This window comes from Herpailurus yagouaroundi, unplaced genomic scaffold (assembly GCF_014898765.1).
Source record: "Herpailurus yagouaroundi ecotype Mexico unplaced genomic scaffold, PumYag 185, whole genome shotgun sequence".
Classification (NCBI taxonomy): domain Eukaryota; kingdom Metazoa; phylum Chordata; class Mammalia; order Carnivora; family Felidae; genus Herpailurus; species Herpailurus yagouaroundi.
This window is the reverse complement of record NW_024412416.1, coordinates 3,973,573-4,001,414: the sequence shown is the minus strand read 5'-3', so window position 1 is coordinate 4,001,414 and position 27,842 is coordinate 3,973,573. Positions and strand designations below refer to the sequence as shown.

Genomic DNA, 27,842 nt, shown 5'->3' with positions numbered 1-27,842 from the left:
CTCTGTCTCTTTCTGTCCCCAAAAAAATAAAAGTTGAAAAAAAAAAAAAAAACTTTTAACACTCCACTCTAGGCCCTTGAGGTTGACTTCTCCATGCTCTGGAGCCAACTCTCCCCTCCCCCCTTCCTGAAGAGCCATCCTTTCAGGTAACTTATTGGAAAGGATCTAATAAGATCAGATCTTCACATTCAGATGTGAATGAAATTTTAGCAATAAGGGTTTTCCCTGTACCCCTCTAATTACATCAATAGGCACAGTGCTGTTACAGCTTTATCTGGATACCACAGATACTTAGCCTAGAGAGTTAAGGATAGCCTCACAGCACCCCCAAGATCCTGTCTGAAGGCAGATGGGTTATTAAAAATATCTGTCAACTGATAAAGCACAGGCACTGACTCACCCGGATAGTAACTGGCCACAGCTTTACAACAGGATCTCTGCCGTACCGGCTCCTGGCCCTAATCAGGGAGACCGATGGGCCCACGGGGCAGGGCTGGAGTGAGGGATGGGTCTCAGGAAGCTCAAAGGAAAGGTTATTTTCTAATAGTATTTAAATCTCTTAATCCTAGTACGGTAAGATCACAGATGGCCTGAGACTCAGCCCTGCTTGAAAACAGGAGTCCTTTTAACGCGAGTTATTTCTGCATTCTGCTAGAGTAGCCTATATGGTGGTGGGTTTTTTTCTTTTTTTTTTAAACAGCAGTCACCATTAGCCTGTCCCCTATATGCTTAAAACTGAGAGGAAATAATAGACACGGTTTCTGCTTCATGTGGGAGAGACTGAAAGTAACATTTAAAAAAGGATAATTTAAGAGTGAGAAGAATTAAAATCGTGTCAAATGGAATTAATCTCGAATAGACCGTCTGTTGTTGACAGCATCTAGCATTAGCATAAGGAGTCCTGGCTTCCAGTCCTGTTCTCACAAGGTGTGTGACCTTGAGAAAATCACTTACACTTGGAGCTTATTTGCTTCCCTGTCAGGATAAGGAGAACACTCACCCTGCTACTCTTCACAGGGTGATCGTGAGAAGAAGTGAGCAAACATACAAGGGCTTAAGGTAGAAATGAGAGCTTGTGACCATTACACCCCCAGCGGTACGTAACCGGTGCCGCATAAACGTTCGTTCCGTCAACGGGAGGGAAGGACGTGGTGAGTGGTGAATCACAGCACGGCTGTGAAGCATGTGGAGTAACTGACAGAAGATGGGGGAAGAGCAGGAGACACTGCGAGTGAAGACTTGTGATTCTTATGTGAATTAATACACGAACTAGCAAAAGAAGAAATTACATGCTTCAGAAAATAACAAATTTCAAATATCAAATGTATATAAACATTAAGCTAAAAATTAGTAGCATTTGCTATTTGGAAATCCCTGATTTTAAAATGTCGAATGCAGATGATGGAAGCACATCAGGTTAATACTGACTGAGACCAGCTTGCTGGAGACTTGAGATGGAGGGGTTGTTTTTATTTTCTTTCTTGAGTGCTAGAGGGATTTGAGGTTATCCAGAGTACTAATAACCATCGGTCACAGCTCCGAGTACAGTTTGAGTTCTTGAAACCAGATAGGAAAAAGAGATCTGGTGAGACTTCTAGCATGGTTTTGGATTTCAAAGCTGCCTTCCTTATAATGTTCAACAGACAGGATGTAATTTTTCCCTTTGTAATTGATTCGCCTAAAGGAAAACACAGAACTCTGTGACAGAATTAAGAGTAATGAAATGTCAGTTTTAAGTTTAGAATACTAAAATGGAAGGAAATGATTTTTGGCCCTGAAGATTATTGATATCATAATTCTGAACTCTAATAAAAGCCCTACACTTTGTTTCTAAAACAAATACAGTTATTTTAACACCTTTAAAATTTTCCCAGACCTATTCCGGTTTGATTCATTTAACCCAAACAAGATTTGGCTGTGTATGGAAATCTGTACCCCTGGCCTTTGACTTCTTTTAATTAGCACTGTTTATAGTGAAAGGGAATTTTTTTTTTTTTTATTAGGAAATGTGGGAAATATACTCCCAGCTTGAGGCAACTTGTACCACTTAATAACTTCAATCAGTTGGAAAGATTACTTGTGAAAGTGCTTCCTTTGGTAATGTTAGACAAATTGAGTTATCACAAACCATTCACTGAAAACCTTACTTGGGATTTCTTTCAGTATCTTGTATTTTGACCAAAGAAGCATATTTGAGATAGATAAGGATTTTGAAATACTAAATAGGCTTTGGCTAATTCTGTGTGAAAAACCTAATTATATGGGTCCCTCAGTGTCTTTCCTCTATTTATGAATTTAGAAATGTGTGCTTTTACAGTCCTCTCGCTTTTAATTTAGAATGAATTAAGGCCAACAGGAGTAAATACTCTTGACATTGGTAGGAGTTCGTGATGTTAGTTTTTAGATTACTACTTCAGAATTCACATATATTCTCTGTATTCTGAATTACCTAAACCAAGATTTCTCCTGGCTCCTAATTACAGAGCCAAATAAACAACTAGATTCAAATAGATTATACCACTGGACTCCACGGTAGACTTGAGCAAGTCCTTCCTCCTTTCCAGAAGTCTAGACCTCTACTAGGACCAGCTTTTGAGGAAAATAGGGACACTGACAGAGATCCTTGAGCCCGTGGACATTCTGGGAGAGAACGGCCCCGGGTCACGCTGGCCGCATGGGTCTCATCAATAAGGCTACATGGTATCAGGAATGTGCCAGAGATGAAGAGGAATTAGCTTCAGCCCCTGGAACACTGTCGAAGCCACAAGGCGCAGTGATCTGGGGAGCTGGTTATCAGTGCCCTCAGTGCAGAAAAGTGGAAAAGAGATGTGGGTAATACCACCCCAGATCTTTAGATTTACGGGACAGTATGGGAGAAGCAGGTTAGTGATGAGGACGTCTTCCATCAAAACGGCTAACATGTCATCGGACTGCCCCCTCGCAGGACTAAGTGAAAGCACTTCCACGCTATGCATCATGGGGCTGGGCACATTGCAGGTTGTGAGTCCGTGTCGGCTGTGTGCCTCCAGAAGTAGTAGTGGGGTGTGGGGCACCTCTGGGCCGACGTGGGTGCAAGAGGTGTAGCTCGCAGGTCCTTCGCCAACGTCTCCATGGGCTGGCAGGCTAATTCGGTTGGTGTTTTCATTCCTGTCCCTAAGGGCCCACAGAGCCCTATGTATCGATTACCAGCTAGATTTTCTCCGAGTTTCAGCAGCTTCTCTTGAGACAGCTTCAGGGCTGATGTGATGATGATCTCATGGTTTTTTCCACCACCCGTGCCTTGAGCTCCCTAAGGCCCTCCCGCCTTGCTCTGAATTACATAAATGAAGCTGCTCTCATTGCTAAAGGCTGGAGCTTTTTCATTTGAGTCTGTTTTTCTCATTTAAAAATTTCTTTCAATATATATGTTCGGTGTGTATACAAAATAATAAATGTTATAAAAAAGTGAAACACTACACCTAGGAAGGATCTGCGCTCACCCAGCGGTCATGGCCTGTTGTGTACACTTCTCTTTTATCATGCCCACCCAAATATATATAAATTAGATATGTATTTTTCCTTTATTACAGATTATATATGTGTGTGTGTGTGTGTGTGTGTGTGCGTGCGTGCACACACACATATACACACACACACACAGACACGTACATTATTCTTTGTTCATGCAACATAGACATCGCTCCAGGTCAGTAACTATAGATTAAAAGCTAATTTTAATAGCATAATACTCTACAGTATGGATTTGCTGTTGATTATATGATGAGTCTCCTACAGGCAGACACTTAGATTGTTACCCTTTTTTTGCCCATATACTCTGGCATTTTTTGTGTTCTATGAGGCATTCTCAAAAAGTAGGATTATTAGATTAAAACACCTGTATTTTTAGTAAGTGCCACATTTTCTAAAACACTGTAGCAATTCACATTCCCGTTAGCAATGGGAGTGTACATGTGTGTGTCTCCCCCCTCCCTTCCTAGGCCTTCAACTTTTTGTCTAGATGGCCGTAGGCTTTTTTGTTTTTGAAGTCAGAGAACTTTACTAGGTTGTATCTCCTTGTCAACCATTTGTCCGTATTTCCCCTGGGACACTGCACCTTTTATTCCTTAAATTCATATTTTATTTTTTCAATATTTTCTTCATTTTATCTTGAAATCTTTGTTCTGCTCCAATTTGGGGGGGGGGGTTCTTTTCCAGGACCCCAGTTATGTCTGTTGACTGCCCCTTCCTGACTTCTAGATCTGACATTTTCCTTTCTTTGCTCACCTCCTTCTATCCTGCCCCCCAAATTCTATGCCGTATTTTCAACCTTGTGTTTCCAACGTGGCCTTTATTTCCATGATGCTTTCATTCAAAAAAAAACTGATCAGCCACATTTCAAGTGCTCAGTAACCACATGTGCCTAGCAGCCGCCACACTGACAGCACAGCTTTGGAAGAGGGCTAAAGGTTTGGAGTCCCGTTGACGTGACTCCCTCCCTTATTCTCCACAGCTCTCCGACCCACCCAGGTATCTCTAGAGAAACAGAAGGCTCTGAAACCATGTGAAAGCCACTGTGACAATAAAGCCACATCGTGGAGAAGTTTCATGTAGAAATGACCACAGAGTCTATACAAACTGCTGCCAAGTTTGGGGTTCTCCCCCGCTGACTCTAACAGCAAGGGGACTAGATGCATCCTGTGGCACACACCTAGAAAAGGATTAGAAAATGCTGAAAACCGTATCAGTTGAATTCTGAGGATTGTCTGAGGACAGCCCACGTGGGCAGAAGTAGGTGGTCTTCTCAGAGCCTGGAAAAAGGGAGCATCAGTGTCCAGAGTTGTCCCAGGAGAGGGGCTGAGGAGACAGAACGGGTCTATCGCAGATGGTCAGAGCTCCCTGCTCCGCCCCTCCTCCCTCCCCTGGTTCTGATCCCAGGCTCTCCAAGCACTCTTCAGATGCTGACTGGCTTCGTCAAGAGACTTCCCAAAGTGACAGAATGTTCTCGCTGGAGGATCCCACTATACAGTCTGTTTGGCAGGTGTGTTCTTCACTCAAATTAATAAATTGGCATCTTGTTTCGAAATGAATTCCTTGCTAATTTTCCAGCCCAATTCCATTTTCAATCACCAACTAAATGGGATTTCTGAAAGCGGCAGAATTAAGGGAGACACTTAAGACCATGCTGACTCCACTAAAGCACTGAGCCAGACTCCTAAGTACCCAGCCGAGTAGAGGGCAGTTCACACACCCTGGCCTGAACTGAACTCAGGGAATGAGGGGATAAGCCTAAGAAATGTCTCCCAGACCAGACAGAAGAGTGTGGGACACTGGCGGGCACTACAGAGACTTCCTACTCGCACTGCTCACTTCAGATTACGAAGCGGCTTTCTGCCGCTGCATTATGGTGCCACCTCTTGGACATAAACTGCAAATCTAGCTTCTTAAAATTTTTAGGCCCTAGTCACACGCATTTGAAAATTCTGTAGTGGGGCCCCGGTGGGTTTTTACATTTATATTCTGCACTACGGTTAAGGAACCACCTATGTGTTTGGAACCTGAAACACCACGAGGGTGCCACCCCATCCTCTGGTTCTCCCCCACCCCAACCACCAAGGAGTGGGGGGAAGCCGAGCGGGAGCCCGCTCTTCCGAGTGGCGTCTTTTCCTGCCGGCGGCGGGGGGTGGGGGTGGGGAGGGCGGTATGCGGACGTGAGGCCTAGGGCTGCTGCCTTTTTGCCTCCAAGTGGGCACGAGGCCGAAGCAGGCGCTGTCAGCTGCAGTGGGTCCTTTATGATGACACTGAGCTGCTGCCTCTGGACTTGCCAGGTATCAGGCCAGTGAATCTTTATCGCGTAAACCGGCTGGAGTTGGGTTTCTGCTACTTGTTCTTAAGCCAAGACCAGGTCCAAGGGAGACACATCTGGAGGCAGTATGACATAATGGCTTAGAAAAGAAGGCCGTGGAGTGGGACCCATGCTCTGCCATTAATACTGACCGTGACCTTCTCCTTGGTTCCTATCCATAGAATAAGAGTTGACCAGATGACTGTTTCCCAGCCCTTTCACCATCAACAATTTTTATTATTGTTCCTTCTTTGTGGAATTTGTATTTTTAAAGATTTTTGGGGGCGCCTGGGTGGTGCAGTCGGTTAAGCGTCCGACTTCAGCCAGGTCACGATCTCGCGGTCCGTGAGTTCGAGCCCCGCGTCAGGCTCTGGGCTGATGGCTCAGAGTCTGGAGCCTGTTTCTGATTCTGTGTCTCCCTCTCTCTCTGCCCCTCCCCTGTTCATGCTCTGTCTCTCTCTGTCCCAAAAATAAATAAACGTTGAAAAAAAAAAATTAAAAAAAAAAAAAAAAAGATTTTAGTTTCCCCGTACATTTTCTCAGGTACTTGGACAAAAGCACACAACTGCTTTGGTTCTGATCGGCAAAGGTAATGAAATTATGTACCTTTACCAAATCACTATAATTTGCATTGGAGATTTAAAATCAAGATCTTTATTACTCGCTTTTGAAGCTCGAATATACATATGATTTCTGACAGGCCTTTACCAATACTGAGAATAGCTGCCAGGTCCTCCTCTCTTAAGGCTCTCTGGAGAGTCTTCAGAAATACCAGATTTGAAGACTGCAGCTAGCATCCAAGGTGGACGAAAAGTCAGTGACTTCCCCGAAATTACAAGTCTTAATTGTTCTTGTTTACTTTTTCACAAAATGCTCCACAGAGTTTTAAAAAGACACAGAAAACATTTTCGTATTTAGATATGCCTTTTAAAATACAAACTAAGAGCACAAAGCAGTGTGACAGGTTTTCTTCTGTCACCTGTGAGCTGGACCTGAAGGCGATCCTCGGAACCCTGAGGTGGCTGCAGAAATAGCACTTTAACTCACAATCACGATGAACTGCATCCAACCAGGAGTCCAGGGATCGGGTTCCAGCTGCCACCCTGCGCCATGAGATCCCGAAGAACTCTCTCAACTTCGGGACATCCGAACCCCCATCACAGAACGAAACGGACTGAGTGAGGTCATCTTAAACAACTTTTCCAGCTCTCTTATTTTGTGATGCCACGAAATCAGAGTAACATACTCCAAGCTGGGGTCAGGGATTTTAGAACCTATATTGAACGTAGAGTACTTTTAAATTCCTATTTCTTGCGTTCTGTTGTTAAACATGTATTTTTTCCATGTTCTTCTGTGCACTGAAATATATTTTCTTAGTTAACAGCCTCTCCATTAATAGCAATAAAAAAAGCTTTCCAAGGGTGTGTTTTTCTCAAAACTGGCTTTTATTTCTTTTCCACTTGCTGCTTTAATTTCTCCAAGATCTCTTCTGGAGTTGTGGAGGCCAAAAGCTTCACCACTTTCTCACGAGATTTACCACCCTGGACCAAAAGGAGAAAATGGTGTCAGGATAACCCCGAGACAGCAGACCTCAGAGGCACCCGTCATGGCAGTGTCCTCATGGGGCCAGCGTGGTGGCCTGGGGCTGTCCTGACAGCTTAGCCATCGCTTTCCCCCGGTCATTTCTGATTTCAACACAGATTAGCTCAGATTCCACCTTCCTACCAATTTTTGCACTCTAGACCTAGGGATTTTACATTCAAGTATCAATTTCTGTAATCATAAGAATTGGCATTACAATTTCAAAATGAATAGAGTCCAGATGTAGAATGCTCTGTTTTTAAATAACTTCTTTGTCGAAATTAAAAGTTAAAATTATTTTTTAAATTACCAAAGCGAATATTGCAATTTTATATAAACTTTGTGTAAAAATAATTCCAAACAAATTGTTCTCTCTGTTCCACATTTCTGAAAACTCCAAACGAAAAGCAAATGCTATAATACTCGTTTTGAAACATCTTTTAAAGAGGGTAAAATGTGAGCAGGGATTATCTCTAGGGGTAGAAGTTGGACTCGCAGAGGAGTGGGAAGTCCCCTTCAGGCAGATGTCAGGGCAGTGGCAGAGAGTCAGGAGTTTCCTGCAACACAAGGGGGATGTATCGAGGGTAGTGGCCTGATGGGAGAATTTTCAGATGCAGCCTATTAACCAAGAACTCTGAATGCCAACTGGGACCTAGATCTAGAGAGTGTATCACGAGAAAACAAACTGAGCTTTAAGAAACATAAACGTGGTTGGGTCTTACTCCTGCCAAGTCTATTTCAGTAAGTCTAGAGATGTCCAGGAACCTGTGTTTTAGAAATCAATGCCAGGTGATTTTGATATCTACCCCTAGAGCAGACCCGTTGTGTGAATAACTTCATCTGGCCTCTCTTCCTAATCAGCTTTTCCAGGGAGCAAGGATAACGTGGGGAGACCAGAAACACCTGACAGACTCGCTAATGGAGACGATAAGCAACAGGAACCCTTTCAGATTTTTAGAATGATGACGAAAGAAGAGACAAAACCAATCTGCCAGCAGATACAGGAAAACATGTGGAAAGAGGGAAATGCTCGAGATGGTGGCAACTAAGGACTAGACATACAGAGCGTGGTCACTCTGAGTAAGGGCTGAGGCAGCAGGAATGGAGGAAACTAAACAGAATTCACATATTTTCGTGATGAAATGAATGGGAGTTTTTTCAATGATTTGGAAAAGAAAAATCAGCATTAACATAATAATATCTGACATGTAATAATCAAACTGTTTTGAGAGAGAGACCTACCTTCTCCAAAACCACATCGCTCTTGCGGAGTTCTAAGACCTTGGAAAGATAGCGACAGAGCTCGGCATTAGCCTCTCCTTCCGACGGAGGCGCAGCAATGGCCACACTCACAGCTTCAGGTGTCAAGTCTGGAATGAGATCAGTGTGGACTTGACCCTTAAGGAGTTGTTTTTCTTCAGGAGGTGAAGCTATTTTGTAAAAGAGTTTGCATTCACCTGGCACATAGTAGGTTTCCAATGAATAACTATTGCACGAAGAAATGAACGAGCAAACTACTCAAGCTTTAGGGAACACAAATATGATAAAATAAGCCGTCACCACTTCAGGAAAGAAAGCCACAGAAAGTCTACATCTAGCCCCATCCTGCTGATCAAGAGAAGCTCAGAACCTGGGCAGTGTCCTGGATGTAGGCTACTGGAAACTGCGTGGGGTGGCAGGACGAACCCCAAGGCAAGGTCAGGAGCTGGGTCAGCAGTGTCACAAAGGAAGCGGGACGGAGGCAGCTCACTGCACTGGACAAGGGTTGTTCGGGGCTCAGGAAAGGAGAGGACTGGCCTGGTTCAGCTCGCGTGAAATGCCTGTTTCATGTCTTTAAGGTGCAACATTTAAACATTTACACAGCACTTGCGCACGGTAACTTGAGGGCACACGTGTTTTAGGGACTTCACAGATATTAACTTGTTTAATCCTCATAAGAACCTCACGAAGAAGATATTCATACTATTATTATCTCCAGTTTACAAACGAGGAAACCGAAGTCAAGATGTGCCCAAGGTCACCCGGTGATAAAGTGATGCTGTAACTCAAAAGTCGTTTGGCTACATGCTTTGAACTCCAGGGCCAGTCTGCACAGTGGCCGTGACCCCCATCAGTACAGCCTCTATAAAGAGCGGCCCGCCTGCAGCCCTCCACTGTCCTTCCGAGAGCGGAGTTCTCACAGTAGTTCTCAAGTGGGCTCAACCTGGTCCCCGACGTACGGATTCTCAGGCGTTCTCACATGCTTACACCTTGCCTGTGTCAACCACACGGCCACAGAATCTCGTACAACAGCCCGCCTCCTGGCCTGTCACCAAATCTAATTCCACCGTGCGCTGCGTCAGTACCTTTCAAACCCAGACACATCTCACAACGGACGGAAAATCAAGTGTTTGTACGGATTTTGTCTTGCTGGTACACAAAATACCTGTGTACCTTCTAGCTGATGGCATCTCAGACGCGATGAAACATGGTATGCTGACACGAGACAGGGTCCACAACAACTATTCAGAAAAGGCAGAGCCTGGTGGGTGCGGCCCATGCACAGCCAGACTAACACGGCCACCAGCACAAACCACAGCCTAGTATCCCAATTCTGAGGTCTTGTTTTCAAAGTGTAAAAACAAAACAAAACAAAACAAAAAAAACAAAAAAGAAGGAGCTTTAGAGGTAAAAAAAAAAGACCTTCAAAATAATTCAGATCAATAGTTTTCAGACTTCTCATTCGGAATACAGCCCTTCCCCGCCTCCCCGGCTCTGCACCCACAGAAGTTCCCCTGGGCTCCCAGCATTTAAAATAAACGTAAACATAGCTGCCTGCTGACCTCCCCTTGTCCACCTAAAACACCCCTGAGGCACCTTTTGGGCTCCAGGGAATAGCCTGAAAGCTTCCTAGTCCAGTATCTCCTCCCATAGATGAAAAGAACTGGGCCCAGAAAAGCTCTTTATTGTTTTAAAACAAGTCTACACAGGAGCTGATGATCAGGACTCTCAGACACCAGGTTTTCTCTTCCTCCTTGGACCAATGGTCATTAAACTCGACCAAAATGTCTCTTCTTTCTTTCTCTGGCTAATGTCTCCAGTTTTGAAACAGGACAAACACAGTAATTCTACGCTGCACATGTTTCCGCGTGTGTCCTTTTCAAAATACCGTATTAAAAAAAAAAGAAAATACACAATAGTTCATCTCACTTGGTATGCTGCAAATATCATATATTCACTTTTGACACTGGATTTACTTACACTTTTACATTAGAATCTAGAATCTTAAAACGGAGAAGCCTCCAATCACGAATATGAAAACCCTGACTGTACAGACCAACTTTCCGCTAACCAAGGCAAAGGGAGGATGGAGGAGAACCCCCCCCCCGCCCCAGCCCCTTCGTGACCCCCACCCCCGGGGCCAGATGTACCTGTTACAGCGTTTTGTTTGGAACCAGGTTTGGCATGGATGGCTACGGTGACACAACCTTTAGGATCAACTGCCACAGGACCTAAGGGAGGAAGTGGTGTCTCTGGCTCCTTGGTCTGGCTTTTACCCTAAAACGACAACAACCACACTACAACTTTACAAGCTATAAAATATGTTTCCGCACATCTGATCCTTCCTCTACTCCCTTTCACCCTTAACCAAGACGAATGACTCGTGTCCAGGGATTTCTGGCCACCCGGAAAGGTTTTCCAAGCATTCCAAGTCAATTCTTCCACGAAGCCCTCCAATCAACCCAACGGAGTGTTTTGTTGCTGCCTTGGGGGGCCGGGACTCTGGCTTCCACACCTGAGCGCTGGTTCCTACCGTCTGCGCTGTATCCCCCGTTCTCCAGGCGCAGACACCACTTACTACTCATCTCTGCATCCCCTGCAGCCCGAGGTGAGGACCGTCCGCGAGCAACTAGGCCGGAAGCGTGTGTGTATTGGGGAGAGAGGAAGGGACGACGGAGGTAGCTCTCTAGCAGAGCCTCCCATGCCTGGACCGGGGCAGCAGGTGCGTGCCCGCCAGGAGCTCAGCCCCCGCCGCCCGGGACCCAGAGCGGAGGGCGGTCGGGCCGGGGGCGCCGCCGCGAGCCTCCCACGCCGGGTGGCGCAGGCCGTGCGGGGACCGCGGGGGCGCCTAGCCTGCGTGAGGGGCGGGCCCCCTGGGAGCGCGGGGACCCGGCCTCAGAGACGGCAGACGGGTCTCGGGGAGCCGCGAGCTGCCGGCGACCCTCGCCCACCCGCGGGGCCCGCCTCTCTCCCACGCGCCGCCCACCCTCCCCTGCCACGGGGCTTGCCACTGGCCTTGCTCGTCGCACCAGCTTTCTTGGGCATCTCCGCACTTAAAGGGAGCCGGCCGGAGTCTCCAGCCCCGCGTCCCGACCCGAGGCGCCTCAGCCCGCGGCCCAGCCGCAGCATCCCCGCGGGGAAGCCGGGCGGAGGCAGAGCGGCGCCGGAAGAGCGCTCCGCGCCTGCGCGCGCGGCCGGCGGAAGCGACCCCACAGGCCAGCGCCTCTGCTCCGGCCCGAGGGCGACCCCTCCCGGCCGGAGGGAGCACGACCCCTCATCCTGGAAAGTAGCCCTGGAGACGGAGACCAGGATCCCGCCCCCCACCCCCCTGCGGCTCCGCACACGCAGCAGGTAGGTAGGCTGTGTTACTCTGCTCCTCTCTTTCCTCCCAAGAATAAAGGATCGCAGTGAGAGGCAGGCAGGTGTCTTGTGGCTCCCGCTGCCACCACCATGCGGACGCTGCTTCCCATGGCCCACAGGTGGACGTGGAGCCTCGTGCGGCCTCAGCCCTGGGGTGTATCCCACGTGCCGATGGAGCACCTGCCTCGTGCCGGGCGCTGAGGATTCCACCGTGTCAGGGGCGAGGAAATCACATTCTGGTGTGGGATGTGCGAGACGAGACCGGAGAAGTGGGCAGAGGCAGGACTGGCGCGGTCCAACCCGTGGTGTTTGAGAAAGACCGCGGGCTGCAGCGTGGCCCGTGGACGAGGCGCGGGACCTGCGGCTGACATGCCAGACGGCAGTGGGACAGCGAGCTCACGGCGGGTCAGGGCACGGATATTCGGGAGGGAGAGACCTGGCTTTTCATCCTGCCTCCCCCCCTTACCGACCTTGTTAAATGTGACATTTCCCCGCCTGTGAAGTGGGTGTTAGTACTTACCGCAGCCTGACGCGAGACACAAGTGAGAACGTGTGGCAGGGACTCAGCGCAGAGCCTGGCACACGGGAATCACTCTGGTAGGGGCTAGCGGTACTACCCAGTGGGGACTCAGTCCTCACACGACAAGTCTTCCTTCTCCCCCTCCCGAGATTAGAACAGGCGAGAAAACCCTGAGGCCAGTAAAAAAGGTCCAAGAAGCACAGAGGCAACAGCGGTCATTGCTGCGGTTCCGACGCGTTGCTTTAAGGCAGCGGCAAGGCGCTCGTATTTTGTGCTGCAATAAATACCTCCATTCCTTACAAATAACGTTAAAACCTCAATTAACTAGAAACCTTGTTCCAGAACGCGGTTACACTCAACTTTCGGAAGAAGAAGACAAAGGACCAAAAAATAAATACAAGGATAATATTTACTTTTTAAAAATTCCAGGGGATGTCCCAGATCCGTAAACAGTTCCGGTTCTTGTACGTTCTGTGGCACCTTCGGTTACAATCCTTGTTCAGTGCAACGTACTCGAAAAGCCCTTGAAATGCCTCTAATGTCAAAAACCATGAACTTACTTACCTATTCCACACTTTGAGGTGGAAGTACTTTCCATAATGGTTACTACAGCTGGTTAATGTGCCTGCCAGTTAATCTGTAATTAACCACGACGACACATTCCATAGATATTCCAGTTAACTGAGGTTTATGTCCATATGATCATGTTTGAGATTTTGAGACCTCTGCCACCGACACACATCACTACCTCCTTGAAAATATAAAATGAAGTCCTATTTTAAATGAAATTTTTTGTCCCAATTACTATTTAGAAAAAATTCTTTTTAAGCTGTTACTTAAAGAATTGTGATTTTTTTTAACCATCTTCCCAAACTATGTGATAGATCTTAATTACACATAGGGTTTTTTTTTTTTTAACAAGATAATCGTTTTCAAGGGAAAAAGAGGTTATTTATATAAAAATTTTGCTTTATAAAAAAGTATATAAATGTTATTCTGCCAGGTATACTTCCTATCCCCTCCCAAAACGGCTATAACCTGTGACATGAAGGAGGTATAAACATGAAACATCTTACTTCCTGGGTAGAACTGTGTCGGTGACAGAAAGTACACTTTTCAGCAGGAGTGATGCTGCTGGAGATCTTTAAAATGTCAAAGTAGTTGTCAGAAAGGTTAGTATTTTATTCAGTTTCCTGTTGTGTTAGACGATCGCCACAATGTGGAACTGATGCCCGTGTAGCCAGTCACCATCTCAGTCTCGGGCATCCTCAGGACCATTCCCCGGACAGCTACCAGCAAGTGCAGTGGTGCACCTTAGTGATAAAGAATCCAGTCCTAGACTATACCTTTAGATCCTCTGTTTATATCACATTATTGTGAATTTGTACCAACTCCATTTATAGTTTAAAGCTGTACTATGTAACACATGACTATACTATTATAAAATATCCTTTTTTGTAAATGCATTGAAAATGTTCTTGGGCATTTATTAGACCTGCTTCTAGAAATATTATGAATGCTAACAACCGGATATTTCAAAACTCCAAATATAAGGTCAGTTTTCTTAATTTTCTGAAATCAGTTATTTGAATTAATAGGAATTCTGTAGGAATACTGACCCGTCTCCTCTCATGTAATCTTCAAAATAGATAAGCCTAGAAGTCCATCTCATCTAACCCTCACAACAGTTAAAACAACAACACAACCATCTGTCTAAAACAAGAATCTTTCAATTATAAAACTGTGGAAAGACCATGAGTCAGCTCATCTATGAAATTATACAAGATAAGGCTGAAACAGCTGTTTTAAGGTTACACCCAGTTCTCTTTTTCCCTAAGGTTATAAGAAAAAGGAAAATCTGCTTTGAAACCATGCAGAGATTTAAATCAATATTGTTCATCTCCTCTAAGAAACCAAAATGTTTCTTATCTCACAATTATAAATATTCATGACATTCAGACTATTTTTTGTGGCCAGTTTTATAGGCCTTTGAGACTAGACTGTATGGCACTCTGTAGCCAAGATGTATCAGAATGCTGGATTATGTATAAAATATGATTTCTGGGATCTGTCCATCTTCTATCGAAGTGCCGTTATTATTGCCTGGGGAACTAAAGAAGAAAAACACTGTCTTGCCAGCAGCAGGTGCCTCATGCACAACTTTCTTCAATCCTTTCGTGCCATAGTGGGAATCTGGGCCCTAAATGAGAACAAAAGGTTCGTTAGTAGTTTTCATTTAATAAATACTCAGTTTAATGTGGTGTTTTAATTAGGTTAATGATCTATTATATTTCATTACTGTTCTTGTATGAAATTTTATGCTGTCACTTCATGAAAAATGGAATTTTTGCTACAAAACTAGTTAATGATTAAAAACAACGTAGAACTCCGCTTTTATAGAACAGGGAAATGGTTTTTAGAAAATAATTATTTTATCTTCTGTCAAACATTCAATCTCCTACTCAAGCAAAGGGCTACTGCTTATAAAGAACCATGTCAGAGCAGAGCCATGCTGACAGGCACTTCTTTTCTGCAAGCAGTGGAATATTTCGGCTCCCAGCTTCCTTCTTTCCCTTCTTCCTGAAGGCTTTATTGTCTGTGACTCTCCGTTTCTATGGAGAACACACTCTCTGTAACATGGGAGAGGAAACCCACCAGTTCACCATTGAGAACATTCCGGAAGGCTCTTACTTTGAGTGTGGCGCATGCTGTGTAGCACACATTGGGCAGGATCTCTATAGGTTCTTTGAACATGACCCTGAATGTGTTAGCAGTCCCATCACAACTGAATCCAGTATCATTCTGTCCCAGGGTTTGTTTTTTTTCATATTCAATGATCTGTAATTTTTCAAAGACAAGTTACACTTAAGCGAAATCAACTGAAGCAAAGTTTCACAGAAAAGCCCACGGAGCCCTTAGGAACAGCGGAGTGTAAGTCTTGTCTACTTCTCTCTAACCACCAGAGACGGCTGGAACACGCGTGCGGGGTGGGGGGCGGGGTGGAATGCCAGCTAACCGCGACTCGGCTGCAGGACACAGGGGCTTGCCCAGGAGACACCAACCCGGGGAACTGGTTTTTAGAACACCTGGATTTTAGATACCTGAGGAAAACAGGCCTCTCCTCCTTGCTAGCCTGTGTCTTGCTGCTAGGAAATTCCCATAGCGTTTCCTATGTCTAAATGTTATTTACTGAAATTAAGATGACCTGAAATGCAGTATTCAGGTATGCAGATATTAAAAATGTGAAAAGCCCATTTTTTCAATTTAGTTCCATAATCTGTGCCAGACACTGAGGGTCACGCCCTCAAGGAGCTTCCAGTCACTAGACACGTGTCCAGCGACAGTGCATGCAGAACTGGCAGTAAAAGGGCAATGCAGAAGATGAGAATTTTATTTTGCCAGGAAGGAGGGAGAGTTGGAAGAGCTCCAGCCAGGGCCTACCGGGTTACAAAGGTACAAAGGCACAGAGGTCCATGCGAGGGAACATCACGTGCAGAGGCAGAGGCTCACAGACCTGTCTGTTCACATACATTAGATAAAAACAGTAACAGTAAAATAGGCCAAAACAATCAATGCTGTGCCAGGTCCGGGCAGAGATCACCTCCGCAGGGACAGTGACTGGAGAAGACCACAAGGGGGCTCCCGGGGCGCTCTACCGGCCTGTTCCTTGATCGGCTGCTGGCTACACAATGCACTCCACTTGTGAGAAGCGAGCCTTATGCACCATGTACAAATATGTGCACTTTTCTACATGTATATCACAGTTCAATAAAAAAAACTTAAATAAAAAATACAGCACAGTGGTGTCCTGGGATAAAGTAGGGAGACCCAGGATTTGGCTGTGGAAATCTAATCCATGGCAAACCGCTACACTTCTGAGCTGCAGTTTTATTGTTTACTTTGGGGGAAACCTTGCTTTGCCTTCTTCCTCAGGCTGTTGTAAAAATCAAATTAGAAAATTCCAGCAATGGGGCGCCTGGGGGGCTTAGTCGGTTAAGTGTCCAACTCTTGGTTGTGGCTCAGGTCATGATCTCACGATTGTGAGTTCGAGCTCCGCGCCAGGCGCTTATGGTACGGAGCCTGCCTGGGATTTTCTCTCTCTCCCCCTGAGCTGTCAGCACAGAGCCTGATGCGGGGCTTCAACTCAGGAACTGTGAGATCATGACCTAAGCCAAAGCCGGACACTTAACAGACTGAGCCACCCAGGCACCCCGCTAATGATGAAATTTGAACACAAAGTTCACCAAGGTTTTTGCTATTAAAAATAATATGTTAGGGGCGCCTGGGTGGCTCAGTCGGTTGAGCGTCCGACTTCAGCTCAGGTCATGATCTCACAGTCTGTGAGTTCGAGCCCCGTGTCAGGCTCTGCACTGACCGCTCAGAGCCTGGAGCCTGCTTCCGATTCTGTGTCTCCCTCTCTCTCTGCCCCTTCCCCGTTCATGCTCTGTCTCTCTCTGTCTCAAAAATAAATAAAAACATTAAAATAAATAAAATATTAACGTTTTAGAGAAGGCAGTGTTTTTCTACGGATAAAAGTTTGAAACACTGTTTACTTCCTTTTCTATTCTTTGTGTTTTACTACAGAAGCACAGTATTGTATATGTACAGCCTGTAAATACAAGTCCAGCACAGACATGTTTCAAAAACAATTTTACTAACTGGGGTGGACTCTCAAAATAGTGGGAGAATACTGGCCTACTGAAGGGAATGAGAGAGTATTTAACGTTCTTCCCGATTAAGAGCTGAGGTGGAACAGATCTAAAGACTAAGGCAGGGTATATAGTCAGACAACTGGAAATCAGAAGGTGTTCACAGTAGTTTTGAAAAATTAGACAGCTTCAAGCCCTAGAGTTCAAAGTGCCAGGAAAAACAGCCTGCAGATGTTTTTAGACAGTCAATGCGCAGCAGAAGGGAGTGACAGAAGGGGTTTCCTGGAGAAGGGAGGCTCCTTGTGTGCTATTGCTTCTGTGAAGGACCCCAGGAGTCCCGATTCTCCGAAACTGCTTTTCATCGGTTGTAAGACAGAACTCTCTAGGCCTTCTGATGCCTTTGAGAACTACACTGAAATTTGACTTTGTCAAAATGAGATCTTACTATAAAATTACATTTGTTGTATTTCAAGACGATAAACAGTGAGGAAGAACGGTACCTGTATATTCACTTGATAATCCGTGGGTCCGTGGATAGATCCATACAAACCAAATCCGACTATAGAGATTCTTCTATTAACTGTGAACCTGAGAGAATGAAGCCAAATATAAAATAATATACATAATTCATTAAGTATTCATAGTCTGAAGGCCTATAAAATTTTTAAGTGCTACCTGGAATACATTTTGCTCATAAAAAGGAAAACTGTCATAAATTTGGTATCCTTGGAAGTGTCATCTGCTTACCAAAAAACTCTTCCTAGAAAAAATTTTAACTTAATGGGAACTTAAGTAGAAGTTGTTTTCTGTACTGTACATTTTTGAGAGTCAAAGGAAATTATTTAACCTAAATGCCCACTTTTGTTGTAATGACCATCTTAATGATGTCTTAGTCTAAATGTCTGCACATCTTCATGATACAAAGGCCCAGAGCCCAGCAAGTCCAATCTGTAACAACGTACCAGTTCTATGAATACTTCCTAGGGGCCTGTCAGAGTTAAATACTGGGCACCACACTGCGCTTAGAGCCCAAAGGAGGACATGAATAATAAAAAAGTAAACAAAGGGATCAGTCAACAACCGTAGGTTGGGGTAAGAGTTGTGAGGGAAGCTGCTGTAACAGAACACTGGTGGTGCAGGGCTGGGGCCAGGCCCTCACTTACACAGATGGATCAGAATGAGGGTTCATACTAGAACAATCAGCAGGAACAGTTTGGTCTAGGAGTTAAGAAACAGACCCATCTTGCTCCACTTTACCAATGTAGGAAAACTGACCGAGAGTACAAACAGCAGGAAAGATGTAATCAGAGATAATCCGTCACATCAAGCAGTCACCCTCCACATGTTCAGCAGCAACTTCGATGATCAATATTGTTACCGCCACGCCGAGTACTTCCTGTGCTGGGCGCTGCCCGGCCATCTTTTTACATGAATTATTTCCTTGAATCATTGTAATGGCTGGATAGACTAACACAGTGTTGTTTGTACCCCTGGTCTTTACAGTGGAGGCAACTGAGGTTTAGAGAAATTAACTTGCCTGGGGCAAGAAGTGTGGTGGGCCAAAGGGCCCGCACTCCCCCACCACTATGCTAAAACTCCCAGCACAGGGCGAAGACCACCTTAACATTTTTTAAATATGTCATTTATAATATAGTTTTTCCTTATTTTAAAAAAGCAATATATTCTCTGTAGGGGCAAAAAAAGTAGAAATGCAGCTAATCAAATACAGAACATTTTAAAGCATCTCTAAATCCCATGTTGCTTTTGGTGCTTTCTCTTTTTAGACTTAGTTCTATTTTTTAGCAATGGGAAAATAGACTTGTTTTCTATGAACATGTTATTTACAAATCATCTCAGTTGTATATATGTGTATAAATACTTCTTTTTCATTTAAAAAGGTAAAAGATTACTACTGCTCCACTAGATCTGATTTCTCATTATTGGATAATCCAGGTTATTTGCAGTTTTTATCATGTGACAGTGCCATGAGGAACAATCTTGCAGCTAAACCACTTTGCGCAGCCTTAATTATGTCCTGAGAATAAATTCTTAGAATTGCTGAGGAAAATGAAAGGCGTGTTCTTAAGGCTTTAGATAAACGTTATCAAACTGCTTTCCGGTGGAAGTGTTCACCCCACAGGGAACGAAGATCGTTTCTATCTGATGCTCAGCAACTGTGAGTATTTCTATGTCTTTGTGCCACTGACAAACTGATGACTGACAAATTCTATTCTTTTTTCTTGGATTATTAATGAGTTAAAACATTTGCTCGAATATTTACCATCTACTGGATTTTCTCTTTAATAAAATACTCATGTTCTTCCCCCATTTTTCTCTGCTGCTGAGTATCTCTTTCATGTGGATTTGAAAGACCACGTTATATAGCTATGCTCTGTCAGTAACTATCCATTATGGCAAGTGTCCTGTTTGTCATTTACTTATTAACTTCATGGTGGCTGTGGACACAAAAACTTTGGATTACCTGTAGTCGTATTATGACCCTGCCAAGTGGAGAGAGGCCTATCTCCTCTGCATCAGTCACGTGTTCTTTTTTTTTAATATTAAATAAATGGATACAAATATTGGCAGATGATATCAGCAGGGAATCAAACTGTATTTTCCCAGTGGTTGATCCTTTCCTCATCTTCTAAGTTTCTCCCCTCATATTCTATGCTCATTTAGGTCAGTCTGCTTCCTGGACTCTGTAGAGTGTTCCATACGGCACGAACTTTAACTTTACAGTAGTCTTACATTGGATCCATACTGCTCTTTTAAAACGAGAAAATTTACTCTTCCAGCTTAATTTTAGAGTAACTGGGCCAAGCCAACGCTTCCTGCCAAGAGCACGTCACTCCTGTAGGCAGCTGCAGTCCACGCACTTAGCTTGGCAAGACAATGGCTACGGGCAAGGTTCTCCGGTTCTCCATGAAGGTGCTGTTCTGTCTGCTTCCTACGGAATCTATTCCTGTTCCTTTATGTTGTCACCATTGTAAGTGAGGTCTTTTTTTTTTACTTAATATTGTAACTGAAAATCTAAACACGTTTAAATTGTATCTTTTTGTTGTGGCAAAATATGTAACAAAATGTAACATCTTAACCATTTTTAAGTGTGCAATTTAGTGGCACTGAGAACATTCACATGGCTAGACAACCCTCACCACCATCCATCCGTCTCTGTAACTGAATTGTGAGGACATACAGGACCATCACTGGGATTTGTATATACATTTCACAAATGGCCACTATTCTCTTTTATTGGTTCTAATAGATTTTTACTGATCCTGAGGTCACCGGGATGGATCAACTGTTCTCAAAAAGAGTCCCAGCCCCATGGAGACCATGCTCTGTTTCCCACAGAGGCTCAGGGGTTCCAGTGGCAGCAAGATTTACTGCAATGATCAGGACGGTCTCTGAAAACAAAGAATCCCAGCCAATTTTCAAGTGTCCTGTCGGAATTCATGTAGGTGAAAAACTTGTTTATAACTACAAGAGCTCAACCTAAGTGTCAACCACTTTATTGACAAACTACAGATTTCGGCATTGTTATAAAGCAAGATTACTCCTGCAGACAGTGTGTGTCTTCCGTCTGAGCACAGGAAGGACTTAAGGGATTACACTCAACCCCCAGTTCTCCTTGCAGAGCAAGGGTCCCCGAGTCTTCAGCATCGCACAGTGTTTCAGCACAAACCAATAATTTTTATGGCAATTTTAATATTCAGTGACTTTTACAAGATGTTACTACCATATAAATAGAGGAAATATTATACAGTCAATTCTATTTGTAGTAATCATATTCTATAAAGTTGCCACAGATACTAAACCATTGCTCCTATGGGGAACATGCGTACACACGTACCCACACACCCCCCTCTCACATGGGTTGTAACCTTAAATCCCCCAAACAACTCATCCTCGGAGGTTCCATCTTATTTTACAAAAGAGAAAACAGGAGTTCAGAAGTGTTAAGTGACTCGCCTGAGGCCACTCCCAACAAGTGCAGGGTTAGGGGTCAGCTGCCCAAACAGCCCCAGGGCCAGTGTCTGGCTCTACACTGCGCTGCCCCCTGCTGTCTCTGTTTCCTCAGGAGGGGGTCAACTGTGCGACCTCAAATAGGAACATACCTCCGGGCAACTCAGGTCTGTGATAAGGAAGCGCTGCAAGTATTGATTTGGGAGTACAGAGAAGCTTTAGTGAGCAGGTGAGCTGCAAATCTGGAAACTAAACAAACAGGATTGACCTTACTGTTTTATTTGAAACCTTTAAAAAAAATGACATGATTGGCAGCAACGCTGCTCACGCTTTTTGACACATTAACATAACACACCTGCCCCGGCAGCCTGTGTGGCACGCACACGGGTGCTTCCGGCTGCCTCCTGGTGTCCTGCTCAAGCATCTACGTACTGAAGGACGGGTTTTATTTCATCTCCATTACGTTTACTGCTCCGTTACATTAGAGCTAGGTCATTATGTTGACCAAAAACAACGCGTGAGGTATACAGTCTATGAATTTCACCAGGTTACTAAAGAGGGAGCACAAAATGTTTTATTATAAGAAAGGGAAAAGTGGTACTAATGTAGATAATGTCATCTGCAAATTCTGAAAAAGACTTCTTCCCTTCCAATATTCAGGGCTCTAATTTCTTTATCCTTCATGACGACGTCACCCAGAATTCTAAGAATGCTGCTGAAGTACAACGGTGCTGGCCAGCATCCCTATCCTGAGGTTTCAACAGTGAATCGCGTTCAAGATCTTCTAGACCTAGTCTATTAGTAGTTACATCTGGAATGAAGGTGAAATTTTATCAAGTCTTTCCGATATCTACTGCAACAATCAAATCGCTTTTCTTCTTTCATCTGCTGCTGTGGTGAATATATATTAATACATTTTTTCAATCTTCAAATAAACCCTGTTTGCTCAGGTATTATTTTTCTGAGGTATTGCTAGATTTAAGACACTGATACCTTACGTAGAAGTTGTTCTTCTCTATCAATGAGATTGATCTAGAAACTTTCTTGTTTTATCAAACTCCTGTATAAGGGTTATGCTTCTTTCAATAATGAACCAAGAAGTATTTTCTTCTTTTAATGCTCAAGGACCTGTTCCTTGAAGGTTTGATAAAACTCACCTGTAAAAACCACCTTGTGAAGGGACAGTTCTTTGATAACTTTTAATTCCTTCCATTGGTAACTGGTCTATTCAGGCTTTCTTCTTCAGTCAATTTTGATAATTTATATTTGCCTATAAAATGATCCATTCCATCAAGATGTTCAATTTATTAGCACAGAGTAAACTCAGAATTAAATAAAAACTGCCTTAGTATATGATTATATTCCCATTATTATTTCCAAATGTATGTTTTCTTTCTTTACTATCTCTGCCAGAAGTTTATTTATTTTATTGATCTTTTTAAGGAACCAACTTATGGATTTCTTAATTCTATTTTTTAATTCATTAATTACGAGATTTATCTATTTCTCTTTTCTATTGTTCTTTTGGCTATTCGTTTTTTAGCTACTTGAGTTGAATGCTTAAATCATTTATTTCTACTCTAGTTTATTTAGTAAAAGTAGATCATTGTTACTGTTTCTTTGTGTGACACTTTGGCCTCATCTCATAAATTTTCATATATGATATTCTCATTGTGAGTAATTATTAAATAGTCCACAAATGCATTTTAAATTTCCATTTTAACCCAACGTTTCTGAGTTCTCGCCCCCAGAGTTGTTTTTTAACAAGCTTGTTATTAGCTCCTAGCTTTATACTAAAGTGCTATTATAAATAAGTAAAAATCCAAAAGGTATATTTTATGGAAACTGAAACATTCTATTTTGACATCTAGCCTAAAGAAAACAAGGTAGGGCAAAGATAAATTCCTCGACAGGATTATATACACACGTCTCAAGATTCTAGATTTTTCACTCTTTTGTAACCGTACATAGAACTATCTCCCGTGCAGTATCTTTGCAAACAAAAAGCTCACATTAAACACAGTAGAAGCAAGTGTTTGATTAATGAAGGTGTAGACCCTGCTCTCCAGCAGTAGAGATCCAAACAGAATCCGTGCTGTGGAAAACCCCACCCGGCCCTCTCTAAGTTCACTTGTTTCCTGAGAGATCCCCTCACTCCCAGTGCAGCGAGGACACTGCTGTATCTTCCTGATTCTGGACTCCTGTAGTAACTCAGAAATGTACTAAACAAAGCAGAAAATAAAACGTGGTCAACTGTCTCCCACGACATGAGGACAAAAGAAAAATGCTAGGTGCGGCCCCACGTCACCCCCGCGCCTGCAACGCGACAGACACCTGATTCGGTCGCTCGTGCCGCTGTAGCCCCAGCGGCTCTCCACTTGCTGGAACCTACGGATACAGCACTCCTTTCCTCGCAGGCAGCACCTTGGCCGGTCGATGTATTCCACTCGGGGCTTGGGATTGACCGTAAAATGGAGAAAGAGATTTACCACCTCCCGATCTGACAAAATTCCGGACTGGGCAGGACCTGCAGAAATAAAAATCTGACCTTAGTAAAAGCGACTGGATTTCAATCCCTAACTTTGTAACACTCCAAACGAAGTGAATTCAAATCCGGAAGAGGTAAAGTAACAATGAGGCAGAAATTTTGAGCATGTATTTAATTGTAAGGATTTCAAAATCCATTTGAAGTTAACCTAATAGGTCCTAAGTGTGAAAACCATTAGTAAATAAATCAAAGCTTAGATGAAACCCTGAAATCGCAGAAGGATCTCTGGATTTTTCTATCCACCCACCCCCTCTGTGCACCACAGACACCTGTTCACCAGGAAGAAGAGTCATTCCCTACGGGGGCAATGCTCACGTGGTAGCCAGAGCTCTCACTACCTCTCTACACCCCACCTAGAGGGGGAAATACATGGGAGGGTGCTTGCTTCCGGCGTTCAGAAAGCAGAGGGCAGAAGCTAAGACTGGATGAGCTGTGCAAGCAGCACGTCACGTATGTTACAGTGTTCCCATTCACTGCTTCTGAAAAAGCCCGTTCAGTTTAAACTTATCCAGGAATAAATGCCACTCCTAATAAAAAGATGCCAGATCCCTTACAAGACTGGTAAAAGCAATCTAAATAAGAGACTGCACAACACTAGAAATTTGGTTTAGAAGTCCTAAATTCAGACAGTACTGTAAAAACCCCCGATTTTAAACATTAGATCAATCTATCAACCTGCCAGACCTGGCCCCAACAGGGATTTGCAGCCTCTGGATGAGGAAAGAGTGTAAAAAAGGGAAGGAAAAAAAAAAAAAAAAAACAACTAAAAACTTAAAACCTGCATTTTAGTAAAAAGAACAGAACTGGGAGTGCTAATATCAACAGAGATGGGGATGAACCCATATGACTTTCTCAGAATGACGAGGACTAACATAACACAAAAGAATTAAAATGTTCCAGGTGAGTAAAAACGATAAAAAGCAGGGACACACATACAGGTCACAAGTGTTCCTGAAGAACTAATAATAAGAAATAGGACGCAGGGGCGCCTGGGTGGCTCACTCAGTTAAACATCCAACTTGGGCTCGGGTCATGATCTTGTGGTCCGTGGGTTCGAGCCCCACGTCGGGCTCTGTGCTGACAGCTCGGAGCCTAGAGCCTGTTTTGGATTCTGTGTCTCCCTCTCTCTGCCCCTCCCCCACTCACGCTCACTCAAGAATAAACAAACATTAAAAAGAAAATTAAAATAAAAAGATGATGTAATAATTCAAAACTATAATAAAACTTCCTTAGTTGAAAAAAGAAGTCTTCGGATCAGGAAACTGTTCTCAGATATGAGCCATATACCTACTGCAAGAAAGTAATCAGATACGACCTAGTATGACCTAGAACCAGGCCCACCACAGTTGTGTCACCGTTAACGTGTTGTGTGTGTGTGTGTGTGACCCAGTCACCAAGTGGTCTGCAAAGGTTGAAAGGAATAACACACCACTGTAACCTTCTTATCTCCAATAGGGATGAGCAGTAAGTATTGTTTTATTGTGAAATGGAGAATTAAGAAAACTGAGGGGGGAAAAATAAACATAGAATTTCTAATTTCCAAATCTAGACAGGGAAAAAAAAAAAAGCAAACATACTCAACAGCAAAATAGATAAAGGGAATTCTTCATAAAAACATTTTTAAAAGCACAATACAGAGGTAACATAGGGAAAAGAATATGCCTAACAGCAAAAGAAACATTATTTGACTACATAAAAATACCAAGGAGTGTGGTCTGTAGGATGGAATCATCTACATCACAGAACAACTATGGATGAAATACATAAAATAGCTATTTTTAAGTTGACAACAGCTGAGGCAGTCAGTGTTTGAGAAGGGAAATGTGTTGAGATGAAGCCATATATTTGTCACTATTTCTTCCCCTTGGGATATTTGCTGATCTGCTTCACAGGGCATAAATGCCAAACAGAAACAGGCAACATAGAAATCATGTAATCCTCACTGGACTGAGGAGACAAACACTGGAATTTAAAGCTACCAAAGCAGCCAGACAACAGTGCTGCAGAAAGGGGGTAAGAGAGGTAAGACCAACATTTTCTGCACAATTTCTCCAGGAAATGTTTGCTGGTTCCTAAGCTATGATAAGCAAGGGAAAATTATGAGACCAAGAAACCAAGCAGAAAGAAACTGCTAAGAAACTAAAGATTTAACAGAAATTTCAGGGGTCTTAAAATGCTGGGGGGAGAAGTCCCCAAATATTTGAAAATTTGGCTGATATCATGGGTCATAAAGAAAAATCACCATGAAAACGAGAGAGTATTTTTTATCGAATGATAATGAAAATACATATCAAAACTTGTGAAGTGAAGGGCACCTGGGTGGCCCAGTCGGTAAGCGTCTGATGTCGGCTCAGGTCATGACCTCGCGGTCCGTGATTCGAGCCCTGCACTGGGCTCTGTGCTGACAGCTCAGCTTTGGATTCTGTGTCTCTCTCTCTCTGCCCCTCCCTTGCTTACACTCTGTCCATCTTTCTCTCTCAAAGATAAAAATAAACATTCAATAAAAAAAAGAAAGAAAGGAAAAAAAACCCACAAAGACTGACAAAATACTCCCTAGCAAACTAAAATCAAATCAAGGAGATAATAAAAAAGCAGAAGTTAATGGAATGGAAAACATACATACAATAGAAAATATTAATAAAGCCAGAAGTCGGTTCTTAGAAAAAATTAATAAAATGTATAAACCACTAGGCAAGGCTGATCAAAGAAGATACAATATACCAATATCAGAAATGAGTATGGGAGGGGCGGGTAAGGGCTCAGTCTGTTAAGCATCCAACTCTTTTTTCGCCTCAGGTCATGATCTCACTGTTCCTGAGTTTGAGCCCACTTGGGCTCCAGGCTGACAGTGTGGAGCCTGCTTGGGATTCTCTCTCTCCCTCTGCCCCTCTGCCACTTGCTCTTGTGCTCGCTCTAAAATAAATAAACTTAAAAAAAAAAAAAGGAAATAAATGAATATAGGGACACAATTTAGACTCCACAGATGTAGAGATAATAAAAGGATATTATAACATTCATGTTAAAAAAATTAAAAGGCTGGAGGCAACGGTTACAAAAAGAAATAGTGCTATGCTACTCTATCTACGAAATTGAATCTCTAATTAAAAACCTTCCACAGGGGCACCTGGCTCACTCAGTAGTGTGCAACTCTTGGTCTTGGGGTTGTGAGTTTGAGCCCCATGTTGGATGTAGAGATTACTTTAAAAAATTAAAAAAAAAAAAGATCTATTAAAAATGTTCCATAACCAGCAATAGCACTGCTAGGAATTTATCCAAGGGACACGGGAGTACTGATGCATAGGGGCACTTGTACCCCAATGTTCATAGCAGCACTCTCAACAATAGCCAAATTATGGAAAGAGCCTAAATGTCCATCAACTGATGAATGGATAAAGAAATTGTGGTTTATATACACTATGGAATACTACGTGGCAATGAGAAAAAATGAAATATGGCCTTTTGTAGCAACGTGGATGGAACTGGAGAGTGTGATGCTAAGTGAAATAAGCCATACAGAGAAAGACAGATACCATATGGTTTCACTCTTATGTGGATCCTGAGAAACTTAACAGGAACCCATGGGGGAGGGGAAGGAAAAAAAAAAAAAAAGAGGTTAGAGTGGGAGAGAGCCAAAGCATAAGAGACTGTTGAGAACTGAGAGCAAACTGAGGGTTGATGGGGGGTGGGAGGGAGGAGAGGGTGGGTGATGGGTATTGAGGAGGGCACCTTTTGGGATGAGCACTGGGTGTTGTATGGAAACCAATTTGACAATAAATTTCATATATAAATTAAAAAAAAAAAAAAGAAAAAAGAAAAAAAAATGTTCCATAAAGTAAACTCTGGATCCAGATAACTTCACTGGCAAATTTTCCTAAACATTTAAGGAAAAAAACACCACCAATCTTACACAATCTCTTCAACACTGAAAAAAACAAGCATTTGTTAAGTTTTGGATGAAACCAGCATAAATTTGGTAATCCACATCTGACAATTACAAGAAAGGAAAATTATAGACTAATTTCTCTCATGAAATAGTCATAAAAATATTTTAAAATTTAGCAAATTGGATCTGGTAACATAGGATAAAGCGTGACAACTAAGTCTACCTTACATAAGAAATCCAAAATAGGTTTA

The 27,842-nt window shown here is 43.4% G+C and overlaps 2 protein-coding genes and 1 long non-coding RNA gene across 5 annotated transcripts in view; 1 reads left to right on the top strand and 2 right to left on the bottom strand.

Annotated features, from left to right (window-relative positions):
* Positions 1-686: 686 nt before the first annotated feature.
* Positions 687-11,832, bottom strand: CUNH15orf40 (chromosome unknown C15orf40 homolog). 3 transcript variants are annotated; one of them, XM_040493518.1, is made up of 4 exons: positions 11,678-11,832; positions 10,813-10,939; positions 8,645-8,772; positions 687-1,678 (listed from the first exon to the last, which is right to left on the bottom strand). In XM_040493518.1, the coding sequence occupies exons 1-4, from the start codon at positions 11,789-11,791 to the stop codon at positions 1,637-1,639; spliced, it is 411 nt and encodes a 136-aa protein (XP_040349452.1). In that variant the 5' UTR covers positions 11,792-11,832; the 3' UTR covers positions 687-1,636. The 3 variants fall into 3 exon arrangements, with proteins under 3 accessions (XP_040349452.1, XP_040349454.1, XP_040349451.1); XM_040493520.1 differs by lacking the exon at positions 687-1,678 and adding an exon at positions 5,055-5,122; XM_040493517.1 differs by lacking the exon at positions 687-1,678 and adding an exon at positions 6,460-7,362.
* LOC121042323 (uncharacterized) lies at positions 5,620-22,109 on the top strand. The gene is made up of 2 exons (XR_005796111.1): positions 5,620-5,630; positions 21,691-22,109. It is a non-coding gene; the product is annotated as an uncharacterized LOC121042323 (long non-coding RNA).
* Positions 13,526-27,842, bottom strand: part of BTBD1 (BTB domain containing 1) — a 41,535-nt gene continuing 27,218 nt past the window's right edge. Inside the window, exons 5-8 of the mRNA XM_040493516.1 lie at positions 23,495-23,687; positions 17,692-17,779; positions 15,234-15,380; positions 13,526-14,742 (exon numbers count right to left, since the gene is read on the bottom strand). Coding sequence (XP_040349450.1) covers positions 14,584-14,742; positions 15,234-15,380; positions 17,692-17,779; positions 23,495-23,687 — 587 coding nt within the window. The 3' untranslated portion in view covers positions 13,526-14,583. The remainder of the gene's footprint in view (positions 14,743-15,233; positions 15,381-17,691; positions 17,780-23,494; positions 23,688-27,842) is intronic.

Bases quoted from the DNA above. Each gene is read 5' to 3' on its own strand.
- CUNH15orf40 (XM_040493517.1), bottom strand. From the start codon at position 11,791: ATGCTGCGGCTGGGCCGCGGGCTGAGGCGCCTCGGGTCGGGACGCGGG. The intron at 10,940-11,677 runs GCCAGTGGCAAG...TTGTCGTTTTAG, and splicing joins AAGCTGGTGCGACGAGCAAG to GGTAAAAGCCAGACCAAGGA. The intron at 8,773-10,812 runs GTACATCTGGCC...ATCTCATTCCAG, and splicing joins CAAACAAAACGCTGTAACAG to ACTTGACACCTGAAGCTGTG.